Source organism: Glycine max, chromosome 5 (genome assembly GCF_000004515.6).
Source record: "Glycine max cultivar Williams 82 chromosome 5, Glycine_max_v4.0, whole genome shotgun sequence".
Taxonomy (NCBI): Eukaryota; Viridiplantae; Streptophyta; class Magnoliopsida; order Fabales; family Fabaceae; genus Glycine; species Glycine max.
The window spans coordinates 36887531-36911176 of NC_038241.2; the positions used below are offsets into that span (position 1 = coordinate 36887531).

At 31.6% G+C, this 23646-nt stretch overlaps 3 protein-coding genes across 3 annotated transcripts; 1 reads left to right on the forward strand and 2 right to left on the reverse strand.

Annotated features, from left to right (window-relative positions):
- Positions 1-6494: 6494 nt before the first annotated feature.
- On the reverse strand, positions 6495-9209 carry LOC100804710 (probable glucan 1,3-beta-glucosidase A). Its single transcript, XM_003524224.5, has 8 exons — positions 8956-9209; positions 8675-8794; positions 8359-8556; positions 8057-8218; positions 7793-7962; positions 7528-7677; positions 7014-7357; positions 6495-6852 (listed from the first exon to the last, which is right to left on the reverse strand). Exons 1-8 carry the CDS (start codon positions 9139-9141, stop codon positions 6671-6673), a joined length of 1512 nt encoding a protein of 503 aa, XP_003524272.1. The 5' UTR covers positions 9142-9209; the 3' UTR covers positions 6495-6670.
- Positions 9210-15149: 5940 nt separating this feature from the next.
- LOC102659532 (protein SOSEKI 2) lies at positions 15150-17192 on the forward strand. Its single transcript, XM_006580224.4, has 4 exons — positions 15150-15538; positions 15628-15697; positions 15787-15899; positions 15995-17192. Exons 1-4 carry the CDS (start codon positions 15343-15345, stop codon positions 16693-16695), a joined length of 1080 nt encoding a protein of 359 aa, XP_006580287.1. The 5' UTR covers positions 15150-15342; the 3' UTR covers positions 16696-17192.
- A 4306-nt stretch (positions 17193-21498) lies between these two features.
- Positions 21499-23459, reverse strand: LOC100805245 (protein NEN4). The gene is made up of 5 exons (XM_003524225.4): positions 22764-23459; positions 22613-22659; positions 22336-22399; positions 22053-22226; positions 21499-21927 (listed from the first exon to the last, which is right to left on the reverse strand). Exons 1-5 carry the CDS (start codon positions 23214-23216, stop codon positions 21835-21837), a joined length of 831 nt encoding a protein of 276 aa, XP_003524273.1. The 5' UTR covers positions 23217-23459; the 3' UTR covers positions 21499-21834.
- Positions 23460-23646: the final 187 nt, after the last annotated feature.

A 23646-nucleotide genomic window follows, 5' to 3' on the forward strand; every position in this document is an offset into this window, starting at 1 on the left:
AATCGTAAGAAGATAAAAATTATGATTTTATGTAACATATTATAAAACAAGTATTTTATTTTATAAAAATAAAATTAATATAAGTAATATATTTTTATAAATTTTAAATTATAAAATAAATATTTACTAACATTTGATATTCAGAAAATACATATTTATAAAAAGATGAGAAAATTTAAATGAGCCTAAGTCTCAAAGTGGTCTATGAGCATGCCGTTAATGTAACTATGTAAGGGCGAATATGGTTTTCCGTTATTATTATTAGGAAGGTAATGGAAACAAGGATATCACGATCAGCGATATGAGAGGCGAATAAGCAAGAGTAGCCCCAACAACAATAATACATGGAGACAGTGTAGACATCATTATGGCTTAATCCCTGGTTTCAACATCACTATCCTTCAAAGGTGAAACGCGTCAAGAGAATAATAGATAATAGACGATCCATAATGCACATGTTACCATTATTGTACCAGTCCACTGTCCACAATTGGACCATTTGGCCCAATGCTAGGCATCACACATGCATATCCCTTCAGTCATATGTTGATGAATAGTGATTAATCTACTTATGGACAATTTTCTGAAAAATTCTAATATGGTACAATATGTCTTCAGATATTTTAGGGTATAACAGGATTCCTTTTCAACCCCCATTTGATTGTTTTTTTCTTCTTTTCACTTGAAGTGCATCCTTCGCATCAATTATGTTGCACACTCGCACTTAATGATACTGGTCCTTTTTCTTTGTTGGTCTAAATGTTTAAATTCGAATTTAAATAATCAAGGAGGAAAATTTAATTCTATAACTACAATCTTATAGGCGGATTACAAAAGTATGAGTTGTCTTTTGATTACTAATAATCTATTTGGTATTAATAATTCTTTTATAAATATAAATTTACATAGTTAAATATTTAAAAATGATCAACATTAAGTAACATATCAGTGATATTACCAACTAAATAATGCATATATTTTACTAACATTAATAAAACAAGGGGCAAAATTTACGCATTCAATTAATCAAAAAATATATGAATGATAAATTTATTAATATTGTTCGACTTATGCCACTATGAATTTTGCGTAATGTCGTTCGACTTATGCAATGCACCATCATCTTTTCAAGTTACTATGAATAATATCTTTGAACCTTACCTGCGTAGGTTCATCATCGTCTTTTTCGACGATATATTAATTTACAGTAAAACCTTCACTGAGCATCTTGATCACCTCGCAAAAGCCTTTGGGGTTTTACTCGAAGGACATTTCTTCTTCAAACTTACTGAGTGCACCTTTTCCCAACAACAAATTGAGTACTTGGATCATATTGTGTCCCGGCATGACGTTGAACCTGTTCCCACCAAAGTTGAGGCAATTCAAGAGTGGCCTGTTCCTCGGTCTGCATGAGCCTTATCGGACTTCCTTGGTCTCACAGGTTTCTATCATCATTTTATTAAAGGCTATGCGTTCATCGTGGCTCATTTGACTCGTCTTCTAGTCAAGGATCAATTCCAATGGTCACCGGAGGCCCAGCTAGCTTTCGAGACTCTCAAAGACGCAATTTGCACAACTTCGTTTTTGGGATTGTTGGACTTCTCTCAACCATTTGTTGTTGAGACAGACGCTTCGGGCGTAGGCATGGAGGTTGTTCTTACTCAACAGAACCACCCCATCGCATTCTTCAACAAGCCTTTTTGCACCAAACTCCTCCATTCATCCACTTATGTCCGAGAACTAGCAACGATCATGGTGGCAGTGAAGAAGTGACGCCAGTATCTGTTGGGCCATCACTTCATCATCTTGATCGACCACCAGAGTCTTAAAGAAATCATGTCCCAGGTGATACAGATGCCGGAACAACAAATTTACTTGGCACGCCTCCTGGGCTATGACTATTCAATCCAATATCGGTTGGGAAAAGCCAATTCCGTTGCTGATGCCTTATCTCGGGTGCACGAAGCCTCCATGAGCCAATTACTGACATTGACTATTCCTAATTTTATGTTCTTGCAGGATCTTAAAATAGAGTTGCAGTGTCACTCAAGCTATCAAGAATTTCGGCAAAACATCGAGGACAATCCCCAGGCTCACCCGACTTACGTGGTAACCAAGGACTTCATTCTCCAGCAAAATCGAATTTGACTTCCACAAGGGTGTAGCTTCATTCCATTAATATTGGCAGAATTTCATTCAACTTCGAGGGGGGGGGGGGGGGGGGGGACATATATATGGGAATCAAAATTTCATGGGTGATATTATGTTGAATTCTATATAATTCATTTCTTGGGTTTGAGACTTTTGTCCAACCCATTCAGAAACAAAAATACAAAATAAAAATTAGATGCTAATGCTGTAATTACACCATTTGGAAATCCTTTTAAAATTATAATTATAACGCTTAATCTTCTGAAGATGTAATATAATTTTTGGGAGGAAGATATAATATAATTAAAATCAATATTTTCTAATCATAACTTCTAAATTGTAATTTCTAATAGAGTTTTTGTTTGTTTTTTTAGCTAAAAAATGACCTTAAGTCTTGAATTTCTAGTAGAATAGTAATAACATGGTATGCATATTATTCTTACTAAACTTATATAATTCTTGTTGTATGATATTTTTCTTATGTTTTTTTGTGCACGATAATAAAGTACCTATAAATATATTATTTCAATGCTAAAGTTAATGATGTAGAAATAAGAGGCAAATAAAAGAGATTAACTAAGAAATCAAGTCAGGGGTATGCCATTGGTAAAATAATTAGGGAGTTTTTAGGCTCATTGACATGGTTACTTGTTATAAACTTTATTAACATGTCCATTTGGGAAGATATTCATTAGAGGTGTTGCTTTTCTCCTTTTCTTATTTACGTGTATCTTTGGTTGTCTTTACACTATCAGATAGTACTCAGCTCTGGACCCTTTGTACCAAGTGTTACCCAGCATGTCGTTCTTATTTCTCAATAATGTGATCTCATTGGGACTCGATAACACACATACCATTAGATCAGGTGTCCAACAATATAGTGTTTGTTTTAATACTGCCATGGATTTTATTTTTTATTTTTGCCATAATTCTTTAATTCTTAAGTGAATTTTCTTCGATGAGTATGATAATTTGTAAAATTAAAAAAAAAATTGAGTACTTTGATTTCTCCATTTTTTAAAACTCTTAAGTATCTTATGCTTTTTTCTGTTATGATAATTATAATTAACGGGATTCATTGAAGATAAAAAAATTACTTTCTTACAACACAACAAATTGAGGTTTGAATATTTTGTTAAGAGATACTCATGTCTAATGTTCCATCATGCTATATACAAAATTATCTTTTTTATCCTTAAAATTAAAAGATAAATATTAAGAAATTTACATTAATTTAAGGATCATATTTAATCAATTAGATTAAATTTTCTTGATGAAATATAATTATCTTTAAAACAGAAAGAAAAGACAAGAAGAACCAAAGTAAAATAAAATCTTAATTAACTAATAGAATTATATTTAAACAATACAAACTGTCTAGATTCTACTAACAGACAAATGGACCACACTTCAAAGTCATATAATGAGTTAAATTTTTCTTTTTGGTCAGCATATAACGAGTTAATAAACTATGTATCTTGTTGTGGCCCCGAAAAAGTGAACTCCAAATTGACAAGCTCAATTTATATATTACCAATACCATACATCGAATGTATCTCAGATATTAACACGCTTTTCCCCCTTTTGGTGAAAAAATAATGAAGAATTATTGTTGAAAGCTGCATTAAGTTTCGCTACATTATTGATGCAAATAACTGAACATCCTAGTGAAGAATACATTACATGGGCGACAAATGAGGTGGTCCCAACCCAAGGCCACAAAAGAAGCAGTAAATTTATGTGAATTTTTAGAACCCAATACAGGTTTTCTCTACAAAATGATTAAATTCATTATTTAATTTTTGAAATTGACACTTATATTTAAAAAAATTAAAATATGTCTCTGAAACTCAATTTCATCCATCACGTTAAGTCTAATTATTAACCCAATTCGTTTGTTTTTAACAGAATGTCCATTCAAGCAGGTTAAGTGCTTATATATATGATACACACATGAACTCGCCTAATCGTCCACATCAATAGGATCAATTTGAAGGATCAAACTTAAAAGAAAAGAATACACTCATGATAAATTTAATTCCAAAGAATATTGTAGAAGTTAAGAAATTTAAATTCAAAAGCAACATGGATTCACTTTTTTTTTAGATAAAGATGATTTTAGAATAATTTTAAAAGATGCTATAATTTTAAAATGATAATTGTGTGAGTTAAGAAATTTAATTTCAAAAGCAACATGGAAGCTATAAGTTTTAGAACATTAATTAGAATTTATAACTCGGAAAGTGAGGCGCTCACTCTTGTTATTCTGTCAATTAAATATTTTTAGTATTTTTTTTCTAATTAACATTTCTAGTATTATCTCTTCTCTCATTTGGATATGCTACTTTGCAAGTAGCAGTTTTCTTTTTTTCAATCATATCAAATCACCCTCCTTTTTTCTTCATTTTTTATACGTTTTTCTCTAAACCATCTATCTCTTCCAATCTACCATCTTTTTATTCTTATCTCTAAATTGAATTTCAATAAATTTTTAAGAATTTATCAATAATTATAAATAATCTTATATTATATTTAAATTTTTTCATAAAAAATTTAAAAGTAGAATATGTTTTTGGTTTTTATAAGTTCAATTTTAGTGTGTCTAATATTTTTGTCTCTCTAATTTTGAAATGCATCACTTTTTGATCAAAAGTGGTGTTTTTCAAGATTATAAGAATGAAAAATCAACAAAATTTTTAAAGGACTAAAATGGAGTTTTAAAAATCTGAGAGAAACTAAAAATATATTTTACAAAATATAAAATATAATTTATATATTAAAACATATTTATTTATTATAATTTTTAATTATATAAAATTAAATTTTCCAATCAACAAGTTAAAGTTCTATATGGCTTTAAAAAATTGTTGCAAAAATAACTACTTTGATCACATTCAAATCAATAAGCTGTACTTAAAAAACATTTCAAAACGATAAGCCATTAATCAGCCTTTCTCCATACTTAGGCCCAAATATCTGTAGCCTAACCAGTCCATTAAAAAGAGGAACAGAAGCCCCTGTAATTGGGCTTGGACAGCTTCGGTAATAATTACACTACACGACCGGCATCTGTCAATAACATTCGTTAAATCATTCTAACTTTTTTATTTTTTATTTTTTATGATTCCAAATCATTCTAAATTTCTAACTTGTTCCTTCACTTTTACGTCTTCAAATCATTAATAAACAATATTGGAAAGCACTCTTATCTCAAAACTAGAATAATTCCCATGGTAAACTTAAATTAAAACAATTAAAAATATAAAATGTTTTGAAATGTTTTTTTAAAATTAATTTCAAAATATTTATTATAAAAAAAAATTAATGAAATATAATTTCTACTAAATATAAGTTCTAATATATATATATACACACATATAAAATACAACATTAATACATTAATATGAAGTGATCATTTGTAATACATGACACTGATAGATTAATATATACTAGTGATTATCTTTAGTTAGTGATGGGGTGATTTCAAGTATCAAAATAAGATTTTAAATTATAATTATTTTTAGTCATATATAAAAGTTGAAGTCCGGAAGTAATAAAAAAAAAAGAAGTCAAAGTCCAAATGACATAATCATTCAGCAACTCCTTTTATCGTATAATAATATCGATTTTGTCATCTTCTAAATGACAACAATTTTAATGCATTTTTATTTTATAGAAATAATTATTTTTTCTTACAATTTTTTTTTCTGTTGAAAAAAAGAAGGCTTTGGCAGAAATGCCAGCACTCTAATATAAAATAGTAAAATCTGTCAAAATGTCGATGTCTCACAACGAGGGGCACCGATGAGCTCTAATAATCAATCAAAAACTAACTAGCTAAGCAGCATTTATAATTATACTGCTCTTTTTACTCAAAACTGAAAGACTAATTTGTGCAGAATTTTTGGGCGGATTTAAAATTTCAATCTGCATTTGTAACAATTTTTTTTATTCCAATGCCTCATTATTTTCTATGCTTTTATTTTATTAAGGAAAGAAAAGTCAATCACAACCGTTCGTTCTCGCTCGGTGCTTAAAATGATAATGGAGGATGGTAGGGCTGCGAAACTGATCATAGGCTCATAAGGATTAAGGAATCGTAATCATGATTGTGAGTTCAAAAAATTTAAGAGGAATCTCTAATCTCTAATATTCAACGTTCTCAGCAAGCATTATCTTCTTGTGTCTCTTAACTGCTTTCTAGTTTTAGGAAGAAAGAGTGCTTCATAAGTTAACTTTAGCGAAGAACTTAAGCTTTTTTAACATTTATTTCATATTCGGGACCGTCTTTGACTAATCTAAGATTAAAGAACCGAAAGTTGCAGCATCTTTCATAGAATTAATTACCAATAGGAACAGTGAATTTTATAAAGGCAGTGTACAAACGAACTTCATATGTTTTTTGTGTAACAGTAATAGGCTATCTTTATTTTTATTTGTAAATTACACTTCAAATTTGAATAGACATCTAAAATAGTAAAATACCCAACACCCTTTTTAGAGCACAGGGCAATACTAATTAAAGCTTAATATAATTGTTTTCAATCATCCACTTGATGCTCCAGAAGTTAGAGTCACATATGTAGGCCCAATAAGCCCATCCAAATTTGGCACGAGAGTATACATCCACTTGGACTTGCGTAAATTTTTGGTGATCTTTCTTTGATGCACTCTGTACTTTCCAATCACTACTCCATTCCCCTGGCAGATTCCACCAACACCATGTTATGATATGCTATACTTTTCTTAGAATAGAAGATTTAAAAGAAGGTTATCCAAAGTCCTATAACAGAATCCAAGAATATGATAATGCATTCATAATGCTACTTTCTTGTGTATGTAAAAGTAGAAAACTTAATTACCAACAAAAATGAGGGGTCCATTAGATGTGGTGAGAGAGCTAAGATCTGAGGCCCTTTGGTTTTTGATAAAATCAATGTTCTGCTGCACATTCATGTTGGAGAACCTATCCGAAAAGAGATTGTAGTAGTGCACATCAATGACCACTCTACTGAAAGCTCCAGCAAAGGACAAAAGCACTTTTGAATCTCTATCAAGAGGGTTAGACATGATCACATAGGCACTAGAAGTGTGTTTCCTCACAGCATCATAACCTGCTTGATAATAGCTTTTAAGGCTTTCCAAATTTACGCCTTGAGGCTCATTCATTAGTTCTATTGCAACTAGACCCGATCTGTTAGAATACCTGAAAACCAATTTTTGAGGCCACATACACATAATTTAACCGGATAAGAAGCACCCCAAAAGACAAATTAAATGACACAAATAAACATTCAAGACAAATAGTATAATAAAAGGCTTAAGATGGTGACATATTTTTAGAAAATTAAAGGGACATGTAACTATAAATTGAACCTTTCAGCTAGGAAGTCTATGGTTGCCACAGTGTCAGATATGTATGAATCACCCCATTCTAGATATCCATCTCTTGAGGCACTGTGAGGTCTTCCATTTTGTGAGCCTGGAGCAGCATGCAGGTCCACAATTACCTTAATTCCATACTTTCTACAATGACATTAAAGAGTGACATTTATAGTGACAAGTAATACACAAAGTGGCTTTTTTTTTCAAATTTCATGGTAACGAAATAGACAGGGTAGCAGCCCTTAATTGGTCTTACTCTGCCCATGTGAAGGCATTGTCCAGCACTTCCAAGGATCCCCCAACAAATGGCTTTGGTGGTGTTGGGTCTTGGGTTGTCCACCACCCCACGGGAATTCTCACAGCATTTAAGCCATTTTCTGACATGAACTTGAAATCATCTTCAATGATATACGTGTTCCAGTGATCCTGCATGTGCATGCCCCACATATCTTAATCATAAGTCAATTAAAATCTGACATAAATTTCTGCTCATTGTTCTCTTTAAAGCAGAGATATTTACCCTCATGATTTTGGTAGCTTTATCTGGGCTATAACCATTTGTAATTTGGTATTCGCCTCTTATAATGCTGCCACTCAAAACATTCATTTTGAAGATTGAAGGATCACTATCATCCCAACTGGATCCTTCATAATTTGCAAGCACCACAGTCTCAGATATGGCCTGATAAAACAATATTAAGAAGTATAGAAACATTACTAGCTACACGTTCCATAGTGGTCATAAGAGTAGACTGAGAAGGTTTAAAATCATCATCATCATCATCATGTGATCCATTAGTAACAGAAATAACGCCAAAATACCTGTAAAAACTGGCCATTTGGTGCTCTAATGCGAACCCTGTTAGGGTCATCATCATTCCTCAGAATCTCAAATGTTTCCAAGTCGCTAGGTGAATCTGAATCAGCCACTAAATTGCTTCCTCCATCTCGATTTGTCAATCTTATAAATTGCTTATTAGAAACTCTAAAATTGAAGGTGGATTCATTGATCCTCCACAACTGCGTTGTTGATGGTCACAAAAAATGCCACTAATTAAATATATAAAATTATAAATGTGTAACAGATACATTAAATAAATAAAACTCTTGAAAAGTATATATCTGTTAAGGAACCAACCCTGAAAGTTTCCCAACCAGAAGCTTTGGTGCGGTTGGCAACAACAACACTTCCTCCTCCATGTTCTGCACAGAGATACTTTTGTAACTTGGTAGACATGAATTGCACTTGAGTTCCATCCTGAAATGAGCAAATTTATGTTATAGTTAGGGGAACCAGGAATTAAGTTCAACTATAAATTAACAAATAATTTAATCCTGGGAATAGAAAGCATTGCCAAAAGATTAAAATAGAATACAAAATTATTGATGAACAATAAGTGATAGAGACGATCAACATACCAAAAGATCTTTGTTAGTTATTCCATCAAAGAGAGAAGGTTTCATCCACCCTTCAATAACGAGCCAATTTCCAAGATTCACAGCTTTGAGTGGCAAAGGGAAATTTTCAGTCTGAGCTAGAGCATAGTGACATGAGAGGTAGAAAGCGAGCACAAGGTTTGCGTAGAATAATTTGTTGCTCATCATACTACACTTTTTGGTGTGTGGAGTGAATGCTACGGAAGAGGTTAGTGTCTATAACATATATAGAGTTCACAGCCTACAAATATATATCTTCGCCTAGATTTTACTTATACACGAAGTAGTAATCTACTTAATGTTGTGTTTGGTAATAGTGTCACTGTCACGTTGATCAACCTGCTTTATTATACGTACATGGGAGTATATTGAAAATTGCCCGTCACCATATATCATTTTCTGTCTCCATCGGTAGAGAGGAACCTAAAGGTTTGGATTTAGCCACACTAAAAATTAGCCTAAAAGTATATTGAAAAAGGTTCAAGCATATGCCTTTAAAGATGGCATATGAGAAGTAGTGGTATGTGTCCCGGAAGTTTTTACATGAAATGACTCACCAGTGGCATGTGCAAGTAGGTTGACATATCATCTCATGTCATTTGTGGAATATTTAGATCATCTTTGTTTCTGGTTATTTTATATTTCTTTAATTAAAAATGACACTTTAACAAAAAAATGTTTTTTGATGCTAATATTTTTCTTCTTAATTATTATTTTTGTTTTGTTCAAGTATCATTTTTCATTAAAAATGAAATACAGACTATTAAATTCGTTTGTTCGTACAACACTTTCGTAGAAATGGAGAATTATATAGTCCATCCACTACCCATTTGGAAATTTTAAGTATCTAATTTAATTCTAATTATACTAGATTATCCTAACTTAATATCTTTATTTGATAATTTTTAGTATCTAACAACACATTTCTTTATTTATACTTCACTTTTCCTTCTTTTGTAAACTAAATAATGTGTCTCTTGTGAACCATGAACGATGCTGTGAGTGATAACGGAAGACAAAAGAACAGGCACACAAAATGTTTGTTCGCCAAAGAGTTCAATGACCATTGCAGAGAGAAGCGTCATGACAATGACTAAAATGAGTGTGCTTGGTTTACAACTTGCAATCCCTATATAATAGAATAGAGGCATTAATTAATTCTAGAAAGAAAATTTTATTTTCAAAGACAAAGGACTAGCTCTCACCCCCTGACACTCTATCTTTGCCACATTTCAAGTGATGCGTCATGTAAGTGTTGTTATCAAAAATTAAAAAAGAAACATACACTGGTCATAAAATCATTCTATTATTATCTACCAATAAGTGGTTAGTTAACATGATACCTTACTGATTCTCTTTAAATAACTTGAATTAGAATCTTATATCTATAGACATATATTAAAAAAATCAATATCTAATGATATCTTTTTTAAAGATACCTGTAATCCTTGATATAAAAAAAAAATATTATTTATTTTATTGTCTTGATTAATAATTTGAAAGCTTAATTTTTCTGTTTAAGCCCCACTTTTGAATATATTTTTTGGCAGTTTCCCCTTTAATTATCCACTACTTTTTTTCCCACTCCTTTGCTCTCGGTCAAGTTAGCTGACAATTAATGAGGAAAAGAGCTAGAGCAAGAGGACCACTGTATTCTTTCTTTCTCAAGTTGATAATTTTCTTTCATAATTATTATATTATTTCAAATATTCATTATTTAATTAGAGTTTTGAAAAGAAAAGAAAAAGAAACAGAAGACATTTGTTTTTTGCTGTTTGGTTTCTTAGATTATTGTTCTATATTCAGAAGTAAGAGACCATAACCCGCTAAGATATGTTCATGTATTTTAAGTGAAAACTCCTCTCACCCTCGGTAGTTAATGGAATAGAGGTTAATTTGTAGCTATTAAATAGTATATGATTTTAAGATCAAGTTCGAAATTCTTAAGAGTAGTTATGCGATCTTTGTTTTTCCGTTAGTTAACGTGAATGCACACCCATGTAACGTGAATTGCTTTCGAATCAATCAAACAAGAAATTGTTAGGCGCGGATAACTACTGCTTACCCAAGTGTGGTATCGTTTTCAATCTTTCTCACCGCCAATATACGTCATACAGTGTTGTTAAAAGGAATCAACAAGATGCTAATGTAGAATTTGAACAAATGAAAGTTGCTAATCACTTTTTGTGGGTGACAAGAAGACACTAAAACTAAATAAAAGAGATGCCATAACGGTCCTCACAAGAAATTTTACTACACCCATTAGGTGGTGGAGGATTCAAAGCATGCACACGATTGAAGAGTCAGAAATGTAATTAAAAATATTGAGTGGTTATTGATTTTCAAATTATTCCTAGTAAGTGAAAAATGGATCATTCTTGTATGACTGATCCCATAAAAAAATAATTATTCCGGCCTCAAGTTCACGGGTATAATTGAGATATAACTCTCCGCTTAAGTGTTTGATCAACCATCACAATTTTATTCTCATTAAAAACGTCTTGATGGATCGATAGAGATTATTTTATAAATTATTTGTAACTTTGATCTCAAATAATGTGAGACTTTGTGTCTATCCAAACAAAATCTAATCTAATAAATGCAAGGATTTGGTATAGAAGAGTGGGATGTAAAATGAATCCAAAGGTTCAAAGTTGATTTTCTAAATGTCGTTTTCAATAGATTTTTTTATTTATTTTCCATATGTAATACATCAAACAAAACATAGTTATGGCTTATATTTTTTTACTTTCGTATGAATTATATCAAAATTAATTGTCATAAAATTTATTATTTAAATTTACATATACATTAGAAATATTAGTGTTATATATAATAACATTATTTAATAACATAATTGGTGTATTAGCTTAGTTGGTTAGAGTGTCGTGCTAATAACACAAAAGTCACATATTTGACTCCTATTTGGGAAATTAATTTGTAAAACATATTTTTTTTTTAAAAAATGTTTACGGATTAATTCGTAAGCCTCATACGAATTAGCTAATTCTAATTCAAAAGCCTTTTTTGGAAGGGCAAAACGGGAAATCGTGCAATTGCTGGTGCATGTAGCAATGCCCACTGATTTTCTTAACATGTTAAGTTGTTGTTAGGGCATGGAGCCCAGCTTATTCAAACCCTCTGTACCCTCAAAAAAAAAAAGAACGTAGTCACACATTTTCAGTGAATGGGCCAACCTGAAAAAAGATCCAAGAAAAAGAAAATGAAAAGGCCGACCAGACCAGAACAAGATTCAATTCAACTGAGAAGTGAAAACAAGTCGCCGTGGAAAATCATAAACTAACACAAGCATACACAGTGAATACATAACACTTGTTTATGAAACAAAGATATACATTTTGTTAGGCTAATGAATCAATTAAATAATATTATCTTAATAGTTATGTATATTAAATTTTAGATAATTTAAACAATTGTAAATATGTACTCTGATAACAAAAAATGAATTTAATTAAAATAAGTCAACAGTATAATATTTTTATAATATCACTTAAATTATAAATTGTCATATGATAAGATTTTTATTTTTTTTAACAATTACTTTTGAAGTTATATTGAAGATGATTTTTATTTAATCATTGCTGTAAAAATATTTATGGTACAGTGCATCAAAATTAAATTCAAAGAATTACTTATATTTTGAATAGTATTAATACAATAAAATATCAATTAATTTTAAAAATATGCAAAATCTTGCACATTTGAAAAGTGTTTGGAAAAAATTATTGATTATAAAAAAACATGTCGATTTATTGTTTAAAATACTCAAAACACAGCCTAGGCTATTTATATTTATGTTGTCTGACTTTTTAATAAAAGAGTTAGGTATATTTTTATTCCTTATAAATATAATAAAATTTATTTTAATTCAACAAAACAAATCATTTTTTCTGTTTTTCTTGTGAAAATTTGTCATATATTAACTATGTTAAACAAAACATTTCAATTAATTTTTAGTTTTTTTATTAGTTAAAAAAATTTGTTTGACTATTGGATAAACATTTTTTTTTAGTAAATTTTAACATTTTTTTTGAAATGCTAATTGAGTTATGTTTGGAAAAAATGAGCTAAAAATCTAGATAAGAAAAATAGGAAAACTAGATGGTAGCTAGAAGCGGACAAAATATTTTATTAAATGATTTAAAATTAGATATTATAGTAATTGAAAAGTATAAAATGATTGAAAAATAATAAAATCATGATTTATTTTAAAATAATAACTAAAAAATTGGATAAATAAGTTGAAGATTTTTTTAACTACTTGAAATAACATTTAAAAAAAAACTTGTTTTTTGAATAATTAAACAAATTTTTCAACTGATAAAAAAATTAAAAATTAATTAAAATATCTTCTCAAATATAATTTTATAATTTAATAAACTGATTTTTTAACATGTAATTACCGGTTAACTTTTCTATTAATTTTAACCTTCGAAAACTACTTCTGCGAATCCACAGATACTAAGGTGGGGAGGGTGTATTATAAAAGTTTTCACAAATAAAAAAAAATATTTTTGAAAGATTAAAAAAAATATATTACTTTTTTATAAGAACTTAAAAGTATACTACGTATTTAATTTATAAAAAAAATGTATTATTATTAAAGACAAACACAACATTAATTAGCATTGAGTTGGTATATGTATAATGAGAAGTAGTATATGAGGCAAAGCAGAAGAGGGTTGCTTCCGAGTTCTGACGATGACAGCTGTTGCGCTGTAGCTGAAGAGAAGAAGCTGTGTATACATACATTATTATGGATCCAGCAGGACACAGGAGCTTCCAACATCCAACATGCAATACAATACAAATTTTCAGTCTCTGCTTCATGTTTCCCTTTTCATCATCATCTATTCATTAATGCACTCTGCTTCATGTTTCCCTTTTCATATCATTTTCTTTTTCTTTTATAATGCTTTTCATCTTTTTTATTACACGTTTATCTTTCTTACTATTTTTTTTTACCTTTCTCTTTATTTTCGAAATTATTGTTGTACATACTAATTTAAATTCTAGTTCTTCAAAATGAAATAATCTTTATAGATATTTTTCATCTAATATAGTTTTTATATCAAATTAAATTAACTTTTTAAGCTATTATCACTACTAAAATTCTGTCAAAAAAAAGATCACTAGCTACTAGAAAAATCACAAATAGCCACCTAAAATATTCAGTTGCAAAAATATTGTTTAGCCACTGGTTTAGCGACCGGAGTCAAATATGGTCATTATTTGTTAATAGCCACTGGTTTAACAACACTAGTCGCCTTACTTTTGGGCACTAACTAATTCGTTTGCCTTGTTATGACTATGGGTATTTTTGTTTGGATGAAATTATTATTATTTGTTGTCGTTTCTATTTGTCTCCTGTTTTTTTCTCTTCCCTGTCCCCTACTCCGGTTAGCAAGAAATGATTGATTGGAGCAAGACTTTGTGGTGAACGGTGAACCAATAGATGTGGTAACTGGAGCTGGGTAGATAAAAACAAGAGAGGAAGTGATAAAAGTAAAATTTCGTCAACGATGTGAAGTAGAATTGGAAAAAAGTTCTCCGTACTAAGCAATCCCTGGCAAAGGTCACTGTTGTCTCAAATCACGAACAGAGTGAGAGTAAAGTCAAAATTAAATTCATTTATGGTATGGTGATTGTGATTCTGATTGAGACCATGACCTTGTCCTTCAGCCTCTTCTCTTTTTGCTTTCACCCACTACACCTTCTCCCATTGTGTCTTCCTTTCTATTTAACGGTCCTTTTTAAAGGGAATCTTTCTCTGCGTACATCCTGATTTCACGCTTTTTTTTTAAGGTCTATGGACTGTAGACTGCCTCATGCATTGAAATATGTAAAATAATTGAAAAATTCATTCTTGTTTAATTATTATTAAGAAAAAGGCTTAATTGGTTTTTTTTTAGTTTCTTATTATTAAGGTCTATGTTATGGTGCTCACTAAATTCTTTCATCTTGATTTTACTCAATATATTGACGACGTGACAAATTGACATGATATAACAGTAAGAAAATGCATTGTTTTGACTAAAAATGTATCAATGAAAATATATAGGGATACAAATACAGAGAAAGAAAATGAAAGATATAATAAGTGATAAAGTATAAAAGAAAAAATCCACTTGATACTTATGGTACCAAGTTTGTAAATGAGTCTCTGTCTCTTATCCATGCAATGCATTAACTACACACTGTGAGTCTCTCTCCTTAATTTTCTGGTTCTTTCTCAATCAGTTTCATTCTCCTGCGAGCATAAAGAGGTGCATTATGGGGGCATTCCTGGGCTAGTAGTGGTGGTGATAAGAAGAGGTAGGAAGAAGTTTTGGATTTGGATTTTGGAGGATGGACGTTGTTCGTTCACAAAGAGGCAGTAGTAGAAACACGAGCCCAGACCGCGCCAAAATATGCAGGATGAATAAAAAAGTGAAGCCCTTTAGAAAAGTTCAAGTCGTTTACTATCTCTCCCGAAACGGCCTTTTGGAGCACCCCCATTTCATGGAGCTCACCCTTTTGTCCAATCAACCTCTCCGCTTGAAAGGTAACTACTTTTGTCTTATATAGCTGTATGTATGATTATTAATTAATTATCTTCCACTATTATAACTTGTTTCGGACATTTTATTAAAGATGTCTTCGATCGACTCATGGCTCTTCGTGGGAGTGGCATGCCTTTGCAATATTCATGGTCTAGTAAAAGGTAAATTTACCTTAAATCCTCTCTTTGTTCTGCACTCACATCACATTTGATCTTGTTGAATTGGAATAAAAATGTGACTTGAATTTCAGGAACTATAAGAGCGGTTATGTGTGGTACGACTTGGGTCTGAAGGATATAATACATCCAGCAGAAGGAGGCGAATATGTTCTCAAAGGTTCTGAACTCGTCGAAGGATGCTCTGGTAATTATTAGACTCTCTTATTTTTCTTCTGGTCTTGAAGACACTAAAAGTACAGATGAAATGAATTAATTGGAAATTAATGTCTATCAATGCAGAGAGATTTAATGTGAGCAACAAGCAGCAGGGAATTCATCAGCAGGCAGAGGCAGAGGCAGAGGCAAATTACAATTACAATTACGATTCAAGGAGTAAGGCTTTGGGTGTGTGCAACAAGCAGCAGCAGCAGCAGAAAGAGCGTGAAGAGTTGGAGGAATACGAGGAGCAAGAGAAAGAGTACGAGGAGGGAGAGAAAACAAGCTACACGAGCTCCACCACCACCCCACACTCTCGTTGCTCAAGAGGGGTATCAACGGAAGAACTGGTTTATGATGAAGAAGAAAACAAGAACGCAACAAAGGTAAATGCTGAAGGCACAAATAAGAATAAGAAGAACAAGGGTGAGAAAGTGAAGAGAAGGGATGGTGAAGGGTCGGTGTCAAGTCGTTACTCAGCACTGTTGCAGCTGATAGCGTGTGGGGGTGGGAGCACGGGCGAAGCAGCAGGGGAGTACTTGAAGGGGCCGCGTCTCAGCGATGTGGGGACCAAAGAGAATAATAAGGCTTTGTTTTGGGAGGAGATGGAGAATCCCATCTTGTTGGGGAATTTGCAGACAGAGGAGAAGGAATACTTTAGTGGCAGCTTCCTCGACTCAATCAAACCCAACCATGGAGGAGGAGGTGAAGTCCAAGGTAATGGAACAAGACAAGAAGAAGGGAGGAATGAAAGACAAATGTATCCCTCTCATGAAATCCACTAGTAGTAGGAAATGATGTCGTCATGGGATACTTGCCTGCATCATTTTAATTCGGTTTCATTAGTGCTGCAGAATAATATCATTAACCTGACTTATTAAGATAATGTTGCTCAAAGTAGTAATCATAAAATAAAGAGAACTTCTTACCAATAGTAAAAGGCAAAATTGTACTTTTCTATTACTAACTCCTCTCCCTTATGTTTTAATATTTTATTTTGAATAGAGTCACGTGAAATCTTCTTGGGTAGGGCCACTAGTCTAGTAAGTGGGATGCAGTACAGGCTTAGGTTTTGTTTTGTTTCTTGTGGCCTATGGTTCAGGAACCTCCTAGTCTATTCAAACTAAATCGTTCTCACCAGCCCAACAATAAAAACGTTCTGTTGATTATTATGTATGATTGTATGATTTAAATTTATTTATTTTACTTTCATAAATATATATATATATATATATGTGACAATTTTATTTTTAGTATTTTTAATTTTGATTTTAATTTTCTTTTAAATTTATTCACAATTTTAACGTTATTCACATGTTACGTTCTGATTAAATAATGAACAAAAAAAATGTTAGAATTATCTCTTGAGCGTATTTTTTTATGTCCAACCAAAATATGATACATCAGAGTAATGTTTAAATTTAGACCACATCCACGGGATTTAACCTAACTAAGGGACTAAATTCGTGAATAAATTTAAAGGGAGACTAAAATAAAAAATAGAGACAATTTAGGAACAAAAATATAATTTTACTTATATATATTATTAAATTATATGTAAATAACGTTTTAAAATATTCATGTGACCTTCTTAAAAAAAAATCATGTGACCATTGACTTTTAATCTTACTATACATGTATATTTATATAACATAGATAATTCATATGTTCTCAGATTATGCTACCAATACATGAGCAATATAATGCAAACCTAAATCATGTTGGGTTTAAAGGTAATGAGCATGGCATTTGAGTCCAGCCTTGTATTAATTGCCCCAACGATGCAAGATCCAGTATTCGACTGACCAAAACTTTTATGACATGTGCACTGAAGCATGTCCAAACACTTAAAAAAATGGTTTTGAATATTTTGATCATGTAGACTATCCGTATATTGAGCAAAATCCTTTTAAAATGCAAAGTCATATATTGCTCCACTCGACCATGACCAGCCTCGAAGTTACTTTCAGTCTTTTATATTATATTATTCCTTCATTCACATAATCTTTATAAAATGAAATAATGTTTAAAATGACATTCTTCATCACTAATTTTCACATAACCCTAAAATTTAAGCACTCTGAATAAATATATACATTTTCTACCATTCCTCCAAAAAAAATATTTTTACCACTTTTTACCTTGTTATTCAATGCCTAATATGAAATAAAACTGCAAGATTATTATTTTGTAAAATTAATTTTGTCAATATCACAAAAAAAAGTTGTCAACCTCACTATAAATTTGTTCTTATCGTAATAATAATTGGCCATCAAACGTCTATAAAATTCCAATATTTTTAGATTTATTTGTTTGTTTATTATTTTGAAATTAAAAATATAAATAAACTATTATTTGAAGTTGAAAAAAAAATATAAATATGAATATTCAAAAATAGGATATCATATAAGATTCATTTGAAATTATTAAATAGTTATATCGTTAAAATAAATAAAAAATATTAAAAGTTATAAATCTAATGTAATATAATGGAATCTACAGAGTGAATTAAAAACCGAAACGATAATTGCCTATTTGCACCTTTATGATGCTCTAAGATTGCCTTTTTACTACCTTCTAATGATCAAGATTCAAGACTAATCAATTCTGCACAACACATTTTCCTTTTTTCTACTTTTTCAAAGAGTTAAGCTATGTTAACACCAATTTTTACAAATGATTTTTCATAATATATCTTTTATGTTTCTTTTCCATTGTATCACCCATTATTTCACACTTTTCCTCCTTTTCATTCCTTTGTTAATTACTATTATAAAAATAAGAGTTAATGTTAGTTTTGATTAGTAAGTTTAAAACATTTAATTCTGATTTTTTATGTTACGAAAAGTTTTATTTTGATATTTTTTATTTTTCATTAAGAACGTTAGTATTCAATTAGTATTTAAATTTTAAAATAATTAATTTAAAATAATAAAAAATAAAAACCGTCATTATCTTTATTTTATTTAAAACAAACAACTAAAAAAATCTTTATCTCCTCCCACTAAGTTTTCCAATTCTAAATTTCATTCTAATCAATTTCAATTTCTGCAAAGCATGTTAATCCAACTTAACAACACAAAAGAGTGTTGGGGTTTTTATAGAAAAATTATTTTTGAAAAAAAGATGAGATATACTATTATGCAAAGAGTTTTGATCTTTAGCAATCTTGACCCCTCTTTATTATTGTTGAGACTTACATAATCTATGCATGTGTACTAATTGACCCTATCTATAAAATCTCAAGTACAGGTACGTCACACCGCCACGAACATCTCTTTCATAAATGATCAGGTTTTTTTTTTTTTTTTTTCCGTTAAAACATGATGAAAAAAATTAAGTGCTATTGCAAGGGTTCTATCCACGCTCTCCTGTTGGGCCGCACTTCACATTCTCAAGCAAAATGGCATGCATTGAGATTAAAGCGCAGAAAAAAATACACTTAAAAATAAGCAAATAAAAAAGAATGAACTGAGATGATTCAAATTTATTTTCAGATGGCGATATCTTATACAAAGATAATATGGATCTCAATTGGAGAAGGCACAGAAACTCTGGGAAGACATCCCGGCACAGATGTGTTCTGCGATAGTACGCACTTGTAACCAAACCATTTCATGTTATATATAAAAAAAAGAATCCAACTTCAGTGGTAACTAATTAGGCAACTTAATTCTGTTTGTTTCTAAGGATCCTCAAATGGATCACCCGGGAAGAAGCCAAGTGAACATAGAAGACAACACCGGAAGCATAGTTCATCTCGTAATCCTTAACACCTCTGGTAAGTTGTTTTTCTGACGAACTAATTGAATAAATTACTTTTGCTTGTTTAGTTATATGATGTTTTGTTACTAATATAAAAGTTAAGTGCAACAGCCACCACTGAGGATGATTAATGTGTAAATTTGCTATACTTGTGTCTAGTAACAATATTGTTGCTAGGCAAGCACTGAACAGTTTATTTCATTATATTATAATTATATGGTAGATTTGGTGAGCATTGAGACCTCAGGAATTGCTTCTCTTGAGGAACTGCATAAGAGTTTGGTCTCAAGTGGGAAGCAGGTAAGGGGTGCCTAATTTGCCTTGAACTTTTACACTATAATTTGCGGATTTCATGTCTGCACTGTGTCTATTTACCTATTCCTAGTGTTAATTTCGCTCGGGTAGCAATTGCCAATCCTCGTTGGCAAGTGATTTATAAGCAAAAGGCGACCAACTTAGTCACAAGAATTGGAGGAAGGGTCTTCTTCACTATTGGAGAAGCTATTGACTGCAAGCTGGATTTCTAAATTGCTACTGATTAAACCGAGTGTTGTACCTACGTCTTTGTTGATAGAACTTGTGTGTGGGAATAACATCTTAGCTTTTTTCATGGCTGGTTTGAATTGGAATGTTGTAAAATTTTACTCATGTATGATGCTTCTTTTGTGTGCTTGGATTTCCTTCCCCGGAGTACTTTATGTACAATATAGTGGGACAGAAGAATAAGTCTTCCCATTCCTCTTTTAGCCACACGCAAAGTGGAATTTGGACTATGTACTATATTGGTGTACATGTGTGTGTCTATGATGTAATAAAAGAACTATATGGTTTATGTGAAATTTATGTTGGAAATGACATCATAGTTTTTCTCTTTTGTAAACACAAAATAGGCATTAAACGAAAACGTAACGTACTAACATTAAATTTATGTTGGTCCTGATATTTTATTCTTAAAATATCTTATATTTTTAAAAGAAACTTTTTTTAAAAAAAGTTTCTATTTTTCTTTTAATGGAAGATATTGGAAAACTTCTAAAATCAAATATCCACTTATTCTTAGTCTCTCACATTTAATCAGGACACATTTCCTTTATCAAATATTTTTTTTTATAATTAAATTGACCTATAAATTTTTATAATGTTATCAAGTTTTCAGTTATGGTGTTTTGAATTTTTTTTACAGCTTTTATATATTTTTTTTAAAATAATTAAATATTCAAAACTAACACTTATTATTAAAGATTGTTGGCAGAGTACGTAACTTTTATTTTCTTTCGTTTTTTGTCTTCTTTTTCACAAAATTCATATTCCTGAAAATATTTATTCTTAAACATATATCATTTAACTATGAAAATTGTATTATTTAAATAAATATGAAAATTGTAGCTCTGTACTGAATCTGCCGTAACACAATTTCATTATTTTTATATACTCGATTGTCTCCCTCTGCTGTAACAAATAGGCCGGTGGCTTAGACTAACATCAATTGATAATGCTGTAACCTGAAACAAAGCAAGGCATTGACCAGTAGCTACAAGCAAAACCCTGGAGACTTGAAGCAAAAACACAGGGACAGTCCTGTTCCGTTGTTGGTAATGGCGACATAAAGGTATTATGACAAAGGAAATGGCGACATACGGTGTTTCCCTAGTAAGAATGATGAAAAGCTTGCAAAATAGACCCCCTCCACAAATTGTTTGAAAAGAGACCGTTTAGAGAATAAGTTTGTAAAAATAACCCTACCTGGTCATTTTGCCAAAAAAAAACTTTTATCAACAATATATTTGTGATTCAGTGGAAAGCAAGATCTAAGGTTGTATATATCCTAAACTCATTGTTGTGATAATATTGATGTTAATATTCATTTTGATTTCACTTACTATTAGCATCTTTCATTGAAGAAGTATGCTTATACACGAATGAATTTGGAGCATATACAAATCAAATGATCGAACTATACACAAATGAATTTGGGATGTCACTCGGTTTCTTGAAACATGTGCAGGAGCGTCGTGAAAAACATTCTGGCATCTTGTGCATGCACTTCTTCCTTTCAATTTGCCAACGATCAACAAAACCAAAACGTGAGGCCTTTGATCTTCTCTTCCTAATCGCCAAGGCCTTTTTTCTGAATGTGGCATATTCATGTTGTCACTTCTTCACCTTAGTAATGAATGAGAATGCTTGAGTAGATGTTGAAGTGGTGGTTGCCCTTGTGCTTTACACAACAATCCCTTCACTCTTTCGGTCACCTACATTTAAAGAATTTCCATTATCATTAAACCATATGTATTTGAGGTTATATATATTTCCAAAAATAATGTATACTGAACATGCACTTGAAAATCAAATATTGTGTCAATATATAAAATAAAACCTTTCCCAAACTTCCCCTAGCATAGGGAACTGTCCTCTGATATCCATATGAAGTTGGGGGAGATTTTCTGCTAGTCTCTTCCTTGCAGGGAGATTTCCCATCGCTTCTGCTTCGCGTCATAACGCTGGAAGATCCATACCATTTGCTATGCAATGTGTTTGGTAGACTAGATTCCTAACAATATCCATAAGCCATAACAAACGTGTGAGAATCATGCTGCTAGGTGGAATATTTGTTTTCAAAGCTAACCAAGTAGAATTGAACATGGAGATTAATTTCACACCAGAAACAACACCGTTGCACAGTGCTTAAGCACCTCCAAGTTCATGCGAACATCATCCAGACTCCTGCTTCAAAATATTCATAATGTCATATATATATATATATATATATATATATATATATATATATATATCCACATCACTCAAATTTTACAAAAGCCACTATATACTATCATATATAAATTGGTTAGTGTATTAAAATTAAACTCTTATGCATATATAATACTCAAATTAATACAATATTACGATGCATTTAGCACTAGAGTTAGAAATGTGTACCTGTGTTTTTGTTGGCCCAGGCCAAAATAAGAAGCCAGTGTTGCCATCTGCCCATAAATAATAAGAGCAATTAAGAACTTGAAATAATTATGAGGATTTTGTTTTTTTTGTGTGAAGAATGAATCACTTGCTGCTGCTATTTCTTACATACCTTCATGTTACCAGCTCTTCTTCCAAACTTCTCAGTTAGAACCCCCAAAGAATCAATGATTCCAACGGGAACCGGTGCTGACCTATTGATATCATTAAAGGCCTCTTTGATTCGAACACAGTCAAATCTCTGGATGTTATGCCCCGCCCACACCCTTCCATTCAAGATACTGAATATTCTGTCTGCAACATCTTCAAAAGATGGTGCATTTTCAACGGCTTTACGAGTTATTCCATCACTTCTGCTGGATTTCACTGAGACCACAGATAGGTCTTTGGGTCTTATCAGCGTGGTGTAGCTCTCAATCTCGGTGAGTTTGTGGGGTGTAACTACAATAGCACCAAACTCCAGAACCCAGAAACGCTCTCCACCCCTTTTGGGTACTGTAGTTTCCAAATCAAAGAAAACGATCTCGAGTGCTTGTTGTTCATTGCATGAATTAGAGACGTCCATGATCACAACTCACAAGGCTTTTGTTTTTTTTGCCTCTCTCCAACTTGGTTTCCTATGTTTACTGATTAATATATATATATATATATATATATATAGATGAAGTTTAGATGGGAAAGTGGCACTTTTGGGACAAAAAAGTGCATGCAGAGGAAAACGAAATTCTTGTGTCTGAAGGTTGATTGTCTCCAAGTTGAAGTCACTATGCAAGATTGCATGAAGGGGAATTGGAGCTCCTTAGCTTCTGGAGAATGTTAAAGTTTGGTGTAGATGGGAATATTGAAGAGAGTTAAGATTGCCTTTCCTTCTTACGTTCCTTCCCTCCCACGCTCTTATTTTTTGTATGTGTTGTTGCATTGCCTTTCCAACAGGAAACTTCTAATGGTTACGTCCCTACCTATTGGAAAACTTGCGGTTGTGGGGTAGGTCAAGC